This window comes from Nerophis lumbriciformis, linkage group LG05 (assembly GCF_033978685.3).
Source record: "Nerophis lumbriciformis linkage group LG05, RoL_Nlum_v2.1, whole genome shotgun sequence".
Lineage (NCBI taxonomy): Eukaryota > Metazoa > Chordata > Actinopteri > Syngnathiformes > Syngnathidae > Nerophis > Nerophis lumbriciformis.
This window is the reverse complement of record NC_084552.2, coordinates 31,555,333-31,574,135: the sequence shown is the minus strand read 5'-3', so window position 1 is coordinate 31,574,135 and position 18,803 is coordinate 31,555,333. Positions and strand designations below refer to the sequence as shown.

Below are 18,803 nucleotides of genomic sequence, written 5' to 3'. Positions count from 1 at the left end.
TTTGATTCATTCATTATTGTTATTTTATTTTCAAATGTATTATTAGCCTGTGGAAAAAGTTTATTTTGATATTTACCTCAGAAGGCTGCAAATAGAAAAGAGGCATTACATTTTTATTTATATTTTATTTGATATGCTATTGATATTTTTTAATTATGATTATTATTATTTGAAACTCGATTTTGCATGTCACTATAAAGTTATATAAGCCTTGCTTGTTCAATATTCAATGCAAAACTTGTTTGGGTCCCTATTAAAAGGTTAATTTGTTCAACCTTGGCCCGCGGCTTTGTTCAGTTTTACATTTTGGCCCACTCTGTATTTGAGTTTGACACCCCTGCTCTAGATGGAGCCTGTGTACCACATTTTGAGAATCACTGCTCTATATGAAAAAGCTCTATTTTTTTTTTTTTTAGAATCCACAGCAAATATGCTAGTCTTTTCCAAGTTTTTTTAAACAGAACTTGCGGGCTGGTCTGGTGTCATTCCGGATTTGGCTCTTGGGCCACAAGTTGGAGCCTTTTTCAGCCACCAGAGTGCACTGACAGGCTTTGTTGTCATGCCACATAGAAAGATGTCATCCACTAATGTACTCGGCGGCCTCGTTATAAAGGTCGCTAAGCTCCTCGCTGACGCACGCTGCCTGACTTTTGGACACGTTTTCTGGCATCTGATGACGGTGCTTTAGCATTTTAGCAGCTCATGTTCTTGGTGAGCCGCTTGTTTACATTGGTCTTTAAACAACAGTGTTAAAAGCAATTCCTTTGTGGGGGACAACATGGTCCAACATGAAGATCAATGATATTGTGATGAGGCGAAGTAATAATAAGACCTGTAATGGAGACAAGTTGAAATTTGCAAGCAGCAAACTTTATCCTTTGGCTTTTTATTCATATTTTACTTAATTCTATATTATCTGTTATTTTGGTTTCTATTATAAAAGACAAAGCAGGCAAGATAGATAGCAAAGATGAATATCGCCCTATAGTTCTGGCAAGTATTCAAGCTAAGGTGCTGCAAAAAGCATTTTTAATAGACTGGAGAAATTCAGTTTGGCTTCATATCTAAACTTGCCATAGATATGTGCATTTTGGCATTGCATGAGACATAATAAGGCAAAATACCACGGTTTCTATGAGTTTAATTGATGCCTCAAAAGCGTTCGCTCATGTTCAAATTATTTAATAAGTTGCACAATAGAGGAACTCCAAAATACGAATGTTAGTGTTTTGGTATGCTCACCAGGCCATGTGTGTGTAAAATGCGGACATTTTCTATCATCTCCTATTTTATTTATATTAGCAATGGTCTGCGGTAACATAGTATTTTGTCACATAACCACAACACCAGGGGGAGCTCTACTAACCAAGTTAAACCAAGATTCCGATCTAACAAAGGTCTTAACTCATTCTCTTTCTATGCCACATCAATGTGGAATGCGCTCCCAACAGGTATAAAAGAAAGGGCATCTCTATCCTCCTTCAAAACCGCAATCAAAGTACACCTCCAGGCAACTTCAACCCTAAACTAACACCCTCCCCGGTATGTTGTTAATAATCAAATGCAGATATTTTTCTTATGCCTTCTGATCTCTCTCTCTCTCTCTCTATGTCCACTACTTGCTGTACATATCCTACCAAGTCAGACCTACACTGTTTCAATATCCATTTCTCTGTTCTCAATTGTTGATGACTGATGATAACAACCAAACCTAACCCCCCCCCCCCCCCCCCCCCCTCCAAACCCCGAATTGTAAACAATGTAAATAATTCAATGTATACACTCTGATGATTATCTTGTGTGATGACTGTATTATGATGATAGTATATATATGATAGTATATATCTGTATCATGAATCAATTTAAGTGGACCCCGACTTAAACAAGTTGAAAAACTTATTCGGGTGTTACCATTTAGTGGTCAATTGTACGGAATATGTACTTCACTGTGCAACCTACTAATAAAAGTCTCAATCAAATCAATCAAAAAAACTTAGACTTTTTAATGTTCATATTAGGTGATAATATTTTTATTTTCTTGTCTATTTTTTATTTTTTAGCTTGATTTCTATTTAATTTGTGTACTTAGGTCACGTTGTTTGCAATCTAGGCCCGTTGCTGCTGTAAGTTTCCCCATTGTGGGATAAATAAAGAATTATCTTATCTTATATGGATGATTTATCTAAGTTGTTAAAAAAATGTAGGCAATAAAGTACTATCATAAACCAGCTGATTTAGTTATCTTCTGCCCATACAGTGCTGGTCTGCAGAAGATGTTAAGATTGTGCTCTCACTCTTAGTATTGGTTTGACTTTTACATGAATTAACATGCAAAAAAAGAGGAATGTCATGATTGCAGTACACAGGATACCCAACTAACCTTCCGTGACTTCATACTGTCAGGCAACATCCTCAATGTCTGTAATGAAATCATATACTTGAGACACTACAAAACTGCTGAACTAGCAGATGATAGAAACATTTACAGGCATGTGATACAGTATGCAATATGCACACACCAATATGCTTGCTCGTAAGTTTTATATGTCAGTATGTGTCAAACGACACGTTTTAAATCCTTTTGTACCCCTATGTATTCCGCCTACTTGTGGCAGAAATGTAAAAAAGCAGTATGCGTAAACGCTAGGTGGCATACAATGATGGCATGAGGATGCTGTCTAAGCTGTCCCGCTGGATTAGTGCCAGTCAGATGTTTGTCAACACTGCTGACCTCTGTAAGCGTCACCTCTTGTACTCCTGTATAGGTGTAGGCCAGGGGTGTCAAACTTGTTTTTATTGAGGGCCACATCGCAATTATGGCTGCACACTTTAAATGATGTGGCAGACCACATTAACCCTCGAGTCGACTTAATTCAAAACTACGTCAAGGCGCGCTCAAAAAAGTGTTATAAGTAAGTCAAATAAATATATATATATTTTTTAACTTTCAACGCTTTAAATTCTTCACTAGCTTTAGACATTTCCATAGATATTAAGTTTGTATATACAGTGCAGGTCAAAAGTTTGGACACACCTTCTCATTCAATGTGTTTTCTTTATTTTCACGACTATTTACATTGTAGATTGTCACTGAAGGCATCAAAACTATGAATGAACACATGTGGAGTTATGTACTTAACAAAAAAAGGTGAAATAATTGAAAACATGTTTTCTATTCTACTTTCTTCACAATAGCCACCCTCTGCTCTGATTACTTTTTTGCACACTCCTGGCATTCTCTCAATGAGCTTCAAGAGGTAGTCACCTGAAATGGTTTTCACTTCCCAAGTGTGCTTTGAAGCTCATCGAGAGAATGCCAAGAGTGTGCAAAAAAGTAATCAGTGCAAAGGTTGGCTATTTTGAAGAAACTAGAATATTCAATGCTTTACATTATTCAACAGTTTCAGACCTATCCATAGATATAAAGCTTTGTATATATTTGTAATGTTTTTTTTTTTAATGTTGTATGCTCTTTTTGTAAAATAACCAACATTTTTTAGGATGGGAAGAATACAAAATATGCATAATTTTTAAAAACGAGTTGCAAAGTGGAATACTTTAGATGATGTAATTACAGTCTTTAATAAGTCAATAATTTACAACAAGACTGATTTTGATGCATTATTATTTTTGGAATTATGACAGTTCATTTCCAAAAACTCAAACTATTTATCCCTCCTTAGACGAAAAACGGTCAAGCTCAAAAAAAGTGTCATAATAAGTAAGTCATATATTATTTTTCTTAAACTTTCAATGTTTTACATCTTTCAGCAGCTTTAGACTCATCCATAAACATACATTTATTTTAATATTATTTTTGTGTGTTTTTTAATGTTTTAGGACATTCTAGCCCTTGTTTGGGACATAAGACACCACTGTCTTGTTGCAGCCTCTTGTGTTGTGTAGCTTCTCTGCATGACGCTGACGACAATGAGCAGGGCAGGAATTTTGGTCAATTTATCCCGCAAAATTCCCTTCAAACGTACATAATGAACTTTCTTGGCCATGCGTCCAATCGATCAAGAGAAGGGCTAGACCCCAACCAACGATCCGGGGACCGATAACGGTCCGTAAAGAAACATTAGACTACCGAATTTTGTTAATAGATGTACATTACATCTCCTTTGTTATGGTACATGGGACGATGCACATTAATGGACATATAAAATGTTAATGTGCCAGATTGTAGCCAAAGGCTAATTTTTAATTTTTTTGCTGTTTTTATCTGCCGCACGTAGAAAGCCGGTACGTGAAAATAATGCATACATTAAACCGGTCCCTGGTGGAAAAAAGAATGGGGAACCCTTGGGCTAGATCTGTGTGAGGAAACATGCTTTTTTCACCTGCAGGGTCGTCCCTTTTGATGTATAAGATAACAAGGAGCTTGCAGACTTGCAAAATTTTAGGGAATTTTACCCTGGCACACACAAAATATATACCTTTTTTCACTAAGGGGTAATAAATAATAGTGTCAGTATTTTTGGTGGTTTGTTTTAATGTAAATAACGTTCATTATCTGATGGTGTAGTGGTGCCTGCAACGCATTTACTACATCTAAATAAATATTTTCCAATAAGTGAAGTCATTTACAAAAGGTAAACAAGGTAGGCTACTTAGATATAATTTGGTACAAAACAGCTAAGCACATAAGCTAGACATACAGTATGTATCGTTAATTAAACAATACTGCAGTCTAAAACAGCACATTTGTCAATATAAACAAGTATGGAACAGTTATAGTTACATAATACTCACACACACAAAGTGGCAAAGGCAGAAGCGTATTAGAAAGTATGCGGCAACAAACGTGTCCACATCATGTCCTTAATGTAATGAATTAATGAGGCCACTTGGTGTCGCCGAAACACAAATTTACACTCCACTTGTTCTCTGAGTAATTTCACTTCCACCTGACAATTTATGAAGACGCATAATAAAAATGTCTGTGTTTCTCGCAGCTATTTGTCATTTAAGGAGGTTAGACCTGCACTCCACTGGGCATCACTCTAGTTTTATATATGTTGCTTTTTTTCAATCATGTCGAGATGTCTCGTTTGCTGACATGTTGTCTGACACTTGATTGGACATCCTGAGGCAGGAAAGGTGGGAAAACAGTTCCTTCTTACTCCTGCTAAATGTAGATAATTAGCTTCAGCTGGGCAATCACGGTGGTCCCTGTCCCTGTCTAGCACAGGATGTCTTCACTTTGTAGACATTTTAATTTTTACTTTGGTGTGACCTCTCTTAGATCGCCGAAGGCTCCATACCAGGCTAATTCACAAGTTGCCATGGCGTCCGCAGGAGGCCAGCAGGAGCGTGGCCAGGTCCCGATGTTCTGTGTTTTTGATTATCTGTCTGCTAAGTCTGCGTGGCCTGGATTTAAAGACCTGCACCGACACACTGTGCTAATCAGCTGAGCGTCTGTAACGCGGAGGGGGAAGACTATGAATAAAATAAGACCGTAACGGAGGGGGGAAACATGCTGCTGCTGTTGTTATTTATATAACTTATCACACAGCTCTCCCCGTGTTGCAGCTGTATGAAAATAACAACAAATAAGGCACATTTAGAAGAGAAAGCAGGCAATAGACTATAAATGCAATAAAAAGCGAGCCAACAGAACAACTAAAGACTGAGACACTCAGCAAAACAAAAGCTGCGTTTCAAATTTCACAGGACCGTACACCATGCACACTTTAATAAGTTTCCTATGTGTACACACTGTGTTCTAATTCCTGAGGGCACACATTTTGACAGTATAATGTCATCCCAAATCCATACCGGTCGATCACAAAATTTACCCGCTTGTTCTTGTAATTGTGTATTACAACCAACCGAGTTAATCCTTCCTCTTAAACTTCATACGGTGATGATCGAGGGGAGTTAGGATCCATGACTCACCATCTGGTATGTGTTCAGTGCAACACACTGCATGTTGCCGCTGAGACACGGCCATGAAGCTAAATAGAGCGGCGGCATTGCCAGATCTACGATAATTATCCTACATTTGCACAATAATTTCACCCTCTGCAAGATGAATAGTTTAAAAAATCCCACATTGTACTATATTTTGACCCTTTTAATACATGGATAAGGTATACAGGGTACATCCTGCATTGTATGTTGCACCATGTCTCACGCAATGAGACATACAGTCGAGGTCAAAAGTTTACATACACTTGTGAAGAACATAATATCATGGCTGTCTTGAGTTTCCAATAATTTCCACAACTCTTATTTTTTTGTGATAGAGTGATTGGAGCACATACTTGTTTGTCACAAAAAACATTCATAAAGTTTGGTTCTTTTATGACTTTATTATGGGTCTACTGAAAATGTGACCAAGTCAATGATTCTTTTTTTCAGATCTGTGCTCAGTTCTTTTGACTTTCCCATTGTCGCCTTTGTAACCGAGTCTAATGACTGCACCACATGAGTCCTATTTAAATGGGCTCAGAGAAGCCAACAGGTGTCGTCAATCATAATCACTCACATGAAGTTAAGAGGCCATTCCATGAAGCTAATTTGATTTGATTGTAACTTTTCTACACCAAAATTGATAATGTATGTTGCTGTATGTATACTTTTGACCCAGGAGATTTGGTCACATTTTCAGTAGAACCATAATACATTCATAAAAGAACCAAACTTCATGAATGTTTTTTGTGACAAACAAGACACTATCACAAAAAAATAAGAGTTGTAGAAATTATTGGAAACTCAAGACAGTCATGACATTATTTTCTTTACAAGTGTATGTAAACTTTTTACCCCGACTGTAGGTGATGTCTGCGTACACGCACGTATGAACGTACACAGTAGACAATGGTACCTCAGCTTTTGAGTGCAACAGCTCACAAGTTATTTGGGATAAGAGCTGTCTCTCGACTAATTGTTATGCTTTCAAATTCGGGTCGTGAGCCTCCCCATCGTTACGATGAACCCCCTAAGATCCTCTCATAACATCCAGTGTCTTACTCGCTAGCATTAGCTAATTGCTTATATTACGACATGTGACTTCTTCCCAGAAGGGAAAAACTGTGGTGGTCAACAAAGCCAAGATGGCTGTGCGAACTACATGAGTATGCAAGGGGTCTAGATCTTCCTGCAAAAAGAAGATTTGAGCAAAAATTCTAACTATGCAATGGAAGAGATTATACTTGATCAAAAAAAGAGTTTTTTTGAGTGATATCAAGGACTTTCCGTCATTTGCGTTACCAGACATATCAAACTATTGTGCTCCATACGTCATTCTACACAACAAAACCGATGAAAACTAGGAAAAGCATGGAGGTCTACAACTTCTTTGTGTGTGGCTGGGTCAGGGACATTTGTATCAAGAGTCTCCCGGATAAATATGCATCGTTTTTGCTCGTGTAAGGTTGCATTTCATGATTTAACTTTGCGTTTACTGATGTTTGTTGTTGCACGCGCCGTTTCTGAGTTGCATGTTTTATGAAAAAATAACTACAGATGTCAACATTGTGATGTGCTGAAAGCTTCATTTATGATAAGGGTTGACAATGCCAACAAAGGGGAATTAAAAAATATAAACCAGGCATGTCTAACTCATTTTAGCTCAAGGGCTGCATGGAGGAAAATCTATTCCCATGTGGGCCGGGCGAGTAAAATCATGGCAAAATATCTTAAAAATACAACTACGACAACTTCAGATTGTTTTCTTTGTTTTACTTCGGCCTAAATAGAACAAGCACATTCTGACAATGTCCATATCACAAATAACCCTCTTAACACAACACTTTAAGTTAGTTGAAAATTCTGAGGAAAAAATTGATGCAGTTTCAAAAACACCATAATGAACACAAAGAACTTAGACTTAATCCCAGTTTGTCTACATAGCAATTACACTTTAAGTCACAGCCTATCTTGGATTGAACAAAAAACAAATTAAAGCATAAATAAAAACTAAATGTATCAACTACCTCATGTGTCATTTCCACTGTTCACTGTCTTTAAATTTGCACAGAAGACAATAATTTCCACAGAACTATATCAATGTCACATGCAGTACTTTAAGTGGGGTTACCAATTGTTTATTTTACTTCTGTTTGTTTTACGTTGGGTCGAGGAGGAGGCGTCGCATCCCCGCTTTATCGTGTACCTTTTGTTTGGTATAAACTGATTGCTAGCTTAACAGAATTGCTATTGCGACATCTAGTGGACATATTTAGAACAGCAGTTTCTTTAATTTAAAAATGCAGATACATTTTACACTTAGCAAATTAATCTTGCAGGCTGGATTGAACCTGTTTGCGGGCCTGAGTCGGCTAGCGGGCTGCATGTTTGACATTCCTGATATAAACAATCATCCATGAAAATATAAAGAAGCACTTCGATGGAGAAGCAGCATGAAGGAGATATAGTCGAAGTCCACTCTCTAAGTTAAATAGTACTGCACATTATTATTACAGGACTTCATAAAACTACTTTAGTCATTTGTAGTACATTCTATTGTGTTGTTTTTGTACAATATTTCTTATAGAGAAGTTGTTTTTTCTTACTTAAAAGCATGTTACATGTTAAAATGGTGGTGTTTTGAGGGGGAACGTGGGCACAGAATTTATTATTGAATTTCATTTCATTTTAATGGGTAACATTGATTTGAGATACTGTAGTATTTATAGTACTTAACCCATTAAATAAAAAATGAAAAAAGATGATTTATTTTTATTTTTTTAATTCAAGGACCCCCATTCCCACACCATTTCTAAAACCATCAGAATCTTAATCTTTACAACATTTATACTGATTGTTTTGTACTCCATGTCAACTCACCACGCTCTTTTTTTTCTTTGGAAAAAGAGTCAAACTTCCTCCGCAGGGATTTTCTCTGTTTGCGTACTTCTGTGGTTAAAAAGACAAGGAAACAAAACAAAAGCAGATGTTATCAAAGTCTGCATTGGTCCCACTTTCTTTGATCTCACATCATCACCCGTCTGTGTGTGTGTGTGTGTGTGTGTGTGTGTGTGTGTGTGTGTGTGTGTGTGTGTGTGTGTGTGTGTGTGTGTGTGTGTGTGTGTGTGTGTGTGTGTGCACAAAAACAACAACAAAAACAACATGCAAGAAGCACTAGAGTTTATGGATCGATTACAGCATTTTAAAATGTGTGGCTTTCTATTTCTTACTGATTTTGAATATTTTTTTTCCATTCAACTGATGTTTGGAGTGTGTGTGCAATAATATTCCTTTTTTAGTTTAATATGTGTGACGTACAGGCAGCTATCTAGAACATTATACTCAAATTTGTAAGTAGAGAATGCATAGTATTTTATTCACATATTTTAAAAGTTATTGTCATCATCATTGTAATTATAAATATATATATATTTATTTATTTATTTGAATCTATTTTATTTTTAATTTACCATGATAACATCCTTCATCTACCAAACCAAACAAATAATTTTGTTTCTTGAACTTAAATCAGGGGTGTCTAAAATGTTTCCACTGTGGGCCCATAGAAAAAAAATCCAGGATATGAGGGGGTGATTATAATACATTTTGCACATTAATGATGCTCACACCAATGTAAAGTAGGCCAATGTACTGTATTAAAGCAATATACAGTATGCTTGTATCTAGAGAAAGCTTAGCTTTATTTACATTATTTATAGAGATGTCCGATAAATGCTTTAAAATGTAATATCGGAAATTATCGGTATTGTTTTTTTTAATTATCGGTATCGTTTTTTTTGTTTTTTGTTTTTTATTAAATCAACATAAAAAACACAAGATACACTTACAATTAGTGCACTAACCCAAAAAACCTCCCTCCCCCATTTACACTCATTCACAGTCATTCACACAAAAGGGTTGTTTCTTTCTGTTATTAATATTCTGGTTCCTACATTATATATCAATATATATCAATACAGTCTGCAAGGGATACAGTCCGAAAGCACCCATGATTGTGCGTGCTGCTGGTCCACTAATAGTACTAACCTATAACAGTTAATTTTACTCATTTTCATTAATTATTAGTTTCTATGTAACGGTTTTTATATTGTTTGATTTTCTTTTTTATTCAAGAAAATGTTTTTAAATGTATTTATCTTATTTTATTAATTTTTTTAAAAAGTACCTTATCTTCACCATACCTGGTTGTCCAAATTAGGCATAATAATGTGTTAATTCCACGACTGCATATATCGGTTGATATCGGTGTCGGTAATTAAAGAGTTGGACAATATCGGAATATCGGATATCGGCAAAAAGCCATTATCGGACATCCCTACTTGTATCGGTACCAAGGCGAACCAGTGCAATATCAGATAATATATCTCATTGATAATTATTTAAAACATTTTTTACAATATACTGCGGGCCAAAAAAACAATAACTGCAGGTTTAAAAGGGCCCCCTTGGATGCACTTAAACTAACAAAAACATTCTTAATAAAGCTTCACATGCAGGCAATAAAACATAACAAAGAGTGACAATCAGGTTAGTTGAACACGGATTCATGTTTTCAATAATAAATATGTTATTACTTTTAACCCACTTGAAAGAAGATGATTTTTTTTGTGTGTTCATTTTTAACAAGAATTGAAAGGGGTTGTTTTATCTGATTAAGTGAATGTTGTCATTCATCAACATAGTCCTAGTTATTATTACTTTTGGGCAGACTCAAGGCTAAAGAGGAAGGGATTATTCTCATCAAGCAGGGGGGGAAAAAAACCCAGAGCAAAGGGAAAAGGAAAAATGGTCAAGACGGGAGCATGAGAACTCTTGCTAGTGAAGCAAATACGAGCAAACGCGTCCCTGGAGTGGTGTGACACGTTTCACAAAGAATCCCAGGGATGCTCGCCAGCGTGAAGGTGGGCGTGCTCATAAAAACGTCTGCACAAACACACTCCACTAGGGTTATGGATGAAAGACGTGCACTTTATAAACAGAAAAGTGTCAACCATATTTGGTGTTTTAGGTGGGTGTTCATCATGGACGTCAACAGTAGGTGGAACCATGGGACTTTTCCCGGCACAAGAAAAACAAAGAGAAGTATGACATGAATCAAAATGTTCGTAATTTATCTCTCACTGAGCGAAAAATCGGTACAGTATATGCAATTATGATGAAACATCACTGTAGAAAAACACAATTAAATATTCATTACTAAGAAAATAATACAAATTAAAATAAAAATCAGCTTATTGGCTGAATAGAGCGTGAGCTGATGGTTTGCAAAATTTAACTTTTTGACAGTTGAAGAATTATATATTGAAGTTGTTGTTTTTTTATTAGCCATAGGTTATAGATAGATAGATAGATGGATAGATAGATAGATAGATAGATAGATAGATAGATAGATAGATAGATAGATAGATAGATAGATAGATAGATAGATAGATAGATAGATAGATAGGTGGACCATCAAACGTGTGAAGGAATTAATAAATATATAGAGCGTGAGCTGATGGTTTACAATATTTAACTTGTTGACAGTTGAAGAATGATATATTGAAGTTTTTTTTTATTTCTTATTAGCCATAGGTTATAGATAGATAGATAGATAGATAGATAGATAGATGGATAGATAGATAGATAGATAGATAGATAGATAGATAGATAGATAGATAGATAGAAAGATAGGTGGATCATCAAACGTGTGAAGGAATTAATAAATACATAGAGCGTGAGGTAATGGTTTACAATATTTAACTTTTTGACAGTTGAAGAATGATATATTGAAGTTTTTTTTTTTTTTATTAGCCATAGGTTATAGATAGATAGATAGATAGATAGATAGATAGATAGATAGATAGATAGATAGATAGATAGGTGGATCATCAAACGTGTGAAGGAATTAATAAATATTCATCCATCCAGCTATGATAGGTTATGAAGTTTCACTTTTTGAAGTGAACTGCTGAAATTAACAACTTTTTTTTCTCTTCTCATTTATTGAGAATATAATACCTACGGCAACCTAATGTCGCATCCTACAGTATAAAGGTTTTCAATATTTATTTTAAAACTTTGCAAAATCGAAAAATGGAATATAATTTGTCACAATAAGCCACATCCATGTGGTAGAAATTCTCCATAAAGACTGACACTATAATAAACTCTCATTGGGGCGGTATAGCTCGATTGGTAGAGTGGCCGTGCCAGCAACTTGAGGTTTCCAGGTTCGATCCCCGCTTCCGCCATCCTAGTCACTGCCGTTGTGTCCTTTGGCAAGACACTTTACCCACCTGCTCCCAGTGCCACCCACACTGGTTTAAATGTAACTTAGATATTGGGTTTCACTATGTAAAGCGCTTTGAGTCACTAGAGAAAAAGCGCTATATGAATATAATTCACTTCACTTCATTTAGTCCCAATGCAAATGGAAACTGAAATCTGGAATAATAACAAAAGAAGAAAAAAATGTTTTGCTTTACCTGAGTCATCCTATTTGAGGTTAAAAAAAAGTTGTGAGCTTTCAACGTTATAGACGACAACGCAAGACCAGGTCAAAGTTGAACCGGTCAGAGGTTAATTGTCCTGAGAAAACCAGCGAGGCCGAGGCTGAGAAAAGCAGCTTAGATGTAGCCTCTGGTAGTCTTGTAGGACACACACACACACACACACACACACACACACACACACACACACAAACACACACACACACACACAACACACACACACACACACACACACACACACACACACACGCGCGCGCACGCACGCACACGCACGCACGCACGCACACGCACGCGCACAAACACCAATGAACAGTGTTGGTCTCTCCCTTGACATTCTGAAATGACACCGAGGACGTCAGCAGAGGCGAGTCATCCGGGAAATTACTCTCAACTTCCCAACGCCTCCTTCCCATTGGATGTCTTAAAATGTTTGCTTCTACTCAGGAACTGCAGCACACAAAAAGGTAATAAATAAAAAAAAAAAAGGTAAAATATCCCTCTACTGTTTTAACTACAAGTGTACTACATAAAATAATTTAAATCTATGAATAATACAATTTTTGACAGCCATGTAAATGAGTGATTTCTCCATAAAACACACCATTGTCACATTGATTTGCACTGGTTGACAAGGCGGTCTTGACTGCCGTAAGATGGCGGCCACACTGACGTAGTGAAGCGGCGGGCAGACACAGGGGTCACGGGGTCGATAGATGTCTATGGTCGTAGCAAACTTGCACATAATTGTGCCTAAGCCTCATGATGACAACAGTTTGAGTACGTCTGCACTAGTGTTTTCCCGATACCAATATTTTGGTACCGGGACCAAAATGTATTTCGATACTTTGATACTTTTCTAAATAAAGGGGACCACAAAAAATTGCATATTGGCTTTATTTTAACAAAAAACTTAGGGTACATTAAACATATGTTTAATATTGCAATTTTGTCCTTAAATACAATAGTGTACATACAAGACAACTTGTTTTTTAGTAGTAAGTAAGCAAACAAAGGCTTCTAATTTAGTCTGCTGACATATGCAGTAACATATTGTGTCATTTTCCATTCTATTATTTTGTCAACATTATTAAGGACAAGTGGTAGAAAATGAATTATTAATCTGCTTGTTCATTTACTGTTAATATCTGCTTACTTTCTCTTTTAACATGTTCTATCTACACTTCTGTTAAAATGTAATAATCACTTATTCTTCTGTTGTTTGATACTTTACATTAGTTTTGGATGATACCACAAATTTGGGTATCAATCCGATACCAAGTCGTTACAGGATCATACATTGGTCATATTCAAAGTCCTCATGTGCCCAGGGACATATTTCCTGAGTTTATAAACGTAATATGAATTTGAAAAACACGAAAAAAGATTTTGTGATGCTAAAAAATATCGATGTAATCATAGTAGTATCGACTACATACGCTCTTGAACTTGGTATCTGTCACACCGCGGTGAGGGAGTTCTTGTCTTGGGTTTTGTCTTGTGAATTTCGTGTTTTAGTTTGAAAAATAACTCTCCTCTCTTTTCAGGTCACTTGCCCTTCCTCTTGTCATCAGCCTGACGTCATCCTTGATCCCTGATTGTTTCCACCTGTTCCCCATTAACCCCATGTGTCTTATGGTTCGCGTCTCCCTTTGTTCTGTGCCAGAATGTCTCGTTGTTTCGTGCATCTCTAGCATCCTGCCCAAGTCTTGTCTCGTCTTGCTTTGAGCATCCTGATTCTGAATTTCCTTGTTTGTATTTTTTGTTTACTTTTATTCTCTTAAACAGAGTGATTTTTGTTTTTTTAAGTTTTCAAGTCGAAGTGGTAAGTTAAGTTTATTCTTACAGTTCCTTCTTTTTCTCTTTTTGAGTGAATTTTTGTTAACTACCGGTACTTTTTAGAGGCGGTATAGTACTGAATATGATTCAATAGTATCGTGGTACTATACTAATACCGGTATACCATACAACCATAGTCTGCACTGTAAAAACCTACCAGGACTTCACAGCATTTAACATTTCACAGTAGAATATTGTAATCAAAATGTACTGTAATTAGGGCTGGACGATATATCGAATATACTCGATATATCGCGAGTTTGTCTCTGTGTGATATAGAAAATGACTATATCGTGATATTCGAGTATACGTTCTCACGCAGTTGCTTTTAGCTCTATCTTGTCTCTCCTTCTCACAGAGACATAAAGCAAGCGCACCTTCTTACATACGTCACATACTGTCGCGTCATACGCCCTCGCTGAACAGAGAGGTAGCAGCATGGGTAACATTAGCTGTGATAATAGCGGAGTGGCGCGAGTGGTAATACGAGAGAAAGAAGGTGCGAATCTGGTAACAAATGGAGGAAGAATTAATTCCTAAGAAAAACAGCACGGGGTCCATCGTCTGGCGGTGGTTTGGCTTCAAGTGGGAATATGTCGAACAAGTATGCGGCAAAAGCGTTGCTACAAAAAGTAGCATTACTGCTAATTTGTAGTAGAATGAAGAGTGCTTGAAACTCCGCATTTCAACATCTCCGCCGGTGCCACACCAACAAAATGCCCAAGCAACCATTTCCACATCAACACCGTATGAAAAAAATTGTCAACGACAGAAGGAGATAACGTCCGCAGGAACCTACCACATAGCGAAGGACGAACACTATTGGATTTCCTATTATGCAGCTCATTTTTATTTGACAGTTATTGAAATATCTTGTGTGACATCATGCACAAAAGTGCACTTTATTTGTTTTAAACTATTGTAGTTGCGTTCTGTACAAAAAGTGCATTTTAATTTAGTGTTGTTTTGATATGTCATCTTAGTGACATCATGCACAAAAGTGCACTTATAGATTGTTTTAAAATGTCTCTGACAATCTTGCACTTTCTGTTTTGGAAATGACATGAATGTTTGTGCCACTGCTTAATAACTGTTTAATAAATACACTTTTGGTCAATTGACTTAATTGTGGTTTCCCTCTTTGCATGAAAGTTTAAAGGCTTACTGAAACCCACTACTACCGACCACGCAGTCTGATAGTTTATGTATCAATGATGAAATCTTAACATTGCAACACATGCCAATACGGCCGGGTTAACTTATAAAGTGCAATTTTAAATTTCCTTGGAAACTTCCGGTTGAAAACGTCTAAGTATGATGACGTCGATGGTTGAAACGGAAGTATTCGGTCACTATTGTATCCAATACAAAAAGCTCTGTTTACATCGCAAAATAGTATTCTGGACATCTGTGTTGGTGAATCTTTTGCAATTTGTTCAATTAACAATGGAGACTGCAAAGAACAAACCTGTAGGTGGGATCGGTGTATTAGCGTCTGGCTACAGCAACACAACCAGGAGGACTTTGAGTTGGCTAGCAGACGCGCTATCCGACGCTAGCCGCCGACCGCATCGATGATCGGGTGAAGTCCTTCGTCGCTCCGTCGATCGCTGGAACGCAGGTGAGCACCGGTGTTGATGAGCAGATGAGAGCTGGCGTAGGTGGAGAGCTAATGTTTTTGTCATAGCTCTGTCGAGTCCCGTAGCTAAGTTAGCTACAATGGCGTCGTTAGCAACAGCATTGCTAGGCTTTGTCAGGCGGTACAGCATTAACCGTGTGGTTACAGGTCCAGAGTTTGGTGGTATTGTTGATCTTAATTCTGTCTATCCTTCCAGTCAGAGGCTTATTTCTTTTGTTTCTATCTGCATTTAAACACGATGCTATCACGTTAGCTCCGTAGCTAAAGTGCTTCACCGATGTATTGTCGTGGGGATAAAAGTCACTGTGAATGTCCATTTCGCGTTCTCGACTCTCATTTTCAAGAGGGATATAGTATCCGAAGTGGTTTAAAATACGAATCCGTGATCCACAATAGAAAAAGGAGAGAGTGTGGAATCCAATGAGCCCTTTTACCTAAGTTACGGTCAGAGCGAAAAAAAGATACGTCCTGCACTGCCCTCTAGTCCTTCACTCTCACGTTCCTCATCCACAAATCTTTCATCCTCGCTCAAATTAATGGGGTAATCGTCGCTTTCTTGGTCCGAATCGCTCTCGCTGCTGGTGTAAACAATGGGGAAATGTGAGGAAACTTTCAACTTGTGATGTCACGCTACTTCCGGTATAGGTAAGGCTTTTTTTTATCAGCGACCAAAAGTTGCGAACTTTATCGTCGTTGTTCTCTACTAAATCCTTTCAGCAAAAATATGGCAATATCGCGAAATGATCAAGTATGACACATATAATGGATCTGCTATCCCCGTTTAAATAAAAAAAATTCATTTCAGTAGGCCTTTAAAATGAGTATATATTAATGCAGTATGAACAAGAATGTTTTAATGTGGACACATACTGCTGTGATTATATGCATCAAGTGTTCATTCAAGGCTAAGGCAAAATATCGAGATATATATCGTGTATCGTGACATGGCTTAAAAATATCGAGATATTAATAAAAGGCCATATCGCCCGGCCCTAACTGTAATATTACAAGGAATGTCTCTAAAAATAAAAAATATTCTTACATCTCACAGCAATTAACTGGTATTTCGCAGTAAATTACTGTAAATGTTAAATGTAATTATTAGCCAGCAATTTGCTGCGTTTGACACTACATTTTCCAGTGTGTAATGCATGCATGCTAGCAAGGCATTTTGACTGCAACCTTCAAGGGCACTACACATGTCTTTGTAAAAAGATAGTGACACCCTAAACCTGTAGTCGGTCACTTGTTTTTGGGAACAATAAAATCTTCATCTCTTTCCAGAACTTTGACTCTCTTGGGATGAAAAAAAAAAAAAGTCTAGACACCGAGATGAACCACAGAGTCCCATGAGCAAGAAACAAATCACAGGACGCCCTTTGACCTTCTGATTGTCTGCACATGTTGGGAATGTTTGCTTTGGCTTCTTCAACTTCATGCTGTAGAACAGCTGGAACAGTTCCTCATCAGTGACCATCCTGTTTGTCTCGATGCCCTCAAAAGTGAGCTGCTACCTCATCCATCAGTTTCAGACGCAAAGCAAGGATTCAAGTGTGCTTAGGCCGCTCTGCTACCTCCGTCCCTCCGGCCATGCGAGCGCTCGTAAATCACATGGCGTGCGCGTTCAATAACCACAAGCCGTTCTCCGCCACACATGTAAACCATTCCCAGGCTTGTAGAACTGTAACAGGACCCCAACAAAAGAGTCAACAATGAGTCCTACCTCTGGGAATGCTGATCTTAAAGTCCAGATCCTTCTGGTCCAGGTGGTACAAGGCCACTTGCTGGAGTCTGGCTCGTTCCATTTCCGACAGGTTCTGGATGGCCACTGGCTGCAGACGCACGCTTTGACCCAACATGGTCGCCCACGTTATACCCTCCTGACCACAGCAAAAAAAATAAAAATAAAAAGGTCACACTTTTATTGACTTTGGGGTGTCTAAAGTGAAACTTTTGTGGCCTGCAGCACATTCTTTTGTGGCCTACAGCACATTGTAGAACTAAAATCTAACAAATAACCTGGTAAAATTAAAGCAAAAAGGTGAAATGTTGATACAAATAATCAATAAATGAGCAGTGGCATGTAACTAACTGTAGTTTATTGTGTGAATGCTCCTAAGCATTCACACATGTTTTTTTTCCAACTTCTTCTTCTCCAGATTTTGGCGCGCTCTACCTTCCAATTTTTTAATCCGATTCAAACTGTTCCAACTTCAAACTGTTCAGCCTATTCGGGAATCGCGGGCTTTCCCTTGACAAATTCCAAAAATTCCCAGATTTCCCAGAATTCCAGGTTTTCCGAGACATTTTTCCCATTCAAAATGACTTGGCCATTTTTCAAACTTACACCATTTCCACATTTTTCAACGGAATCAAACCATTCTACCTTCAACACATTCCACCATTCTGGAAATTTAAACTAACATTTTTCCAAGTTCCAAAAAAATTCCAGGATTTTCCATAATTCCTGCTTTTCCAAAGCCCTATTTCCCCCCTTTTTTCTGGCGACTATTCCTTCCACATTCTTCAACGCATTTCAACCGTTCCACAGTCAAAACATATCTCTTAATCAGGACAAAAAAACAAAGTTGTTTTTTGAACTGGAAAAATTACCAGTTTTCCCGAATGTCCAGGAATTCTGTAATACCATTTCTCAATTCAACATGTTACTACTTCAACATTTCTCGACCGATTTGAAAAATTCAAACACCAACCATTTCAACTCATTCAGACCGTTGAAGTTTTTTTTTTTTTAACCATTTTCTAAAAAATTCCCGGTTTTACCGAAATTCCCACATTTTTGGGGAAATTCCCATTGAAATCAATGGGACAATCTTCAAAGTTCCACAACTCCCACATTTTTCATCTGATTCAAACTGTTCCAACTTCAAAATATTCAG

General features: G+C 37.3%; 1 protein-coding gene across 5 annotated transcripts in view; it reads right to left on the bottom strand.

Moving 5' to 3' along the window:
• The window catches only part of arhgap36 (Rho GTPase activating protein 36), a 66,401-nt gene that overhangs the window by 20,037 nt on the left and 27,561 nt on the right, over nt 1–18,803 (bottom strand). For 4 of the 5 annotated variants that reach the window (XM_061960875.2, XM_061960876.2, XM_061960878.1 and 1 more), the window contains exons 2-3: nt 17,627–17,783; nt 8,797–8,865 (exon numbers count right to left, since the gene is read on the bottom strand). In XM_061960875.2, coding sequence (XP_061816859.1) covers nt 8,797–8,865; nt 17,627–17,783 — 226 coding nt within the window. The remainder of the gene's footprint in view (nt 1–8,796; nt 8,866–17,626; nt 17,784–18,803) is intronic. The other variant, XM_061960877.2, reaches the window with a different exon arrangement.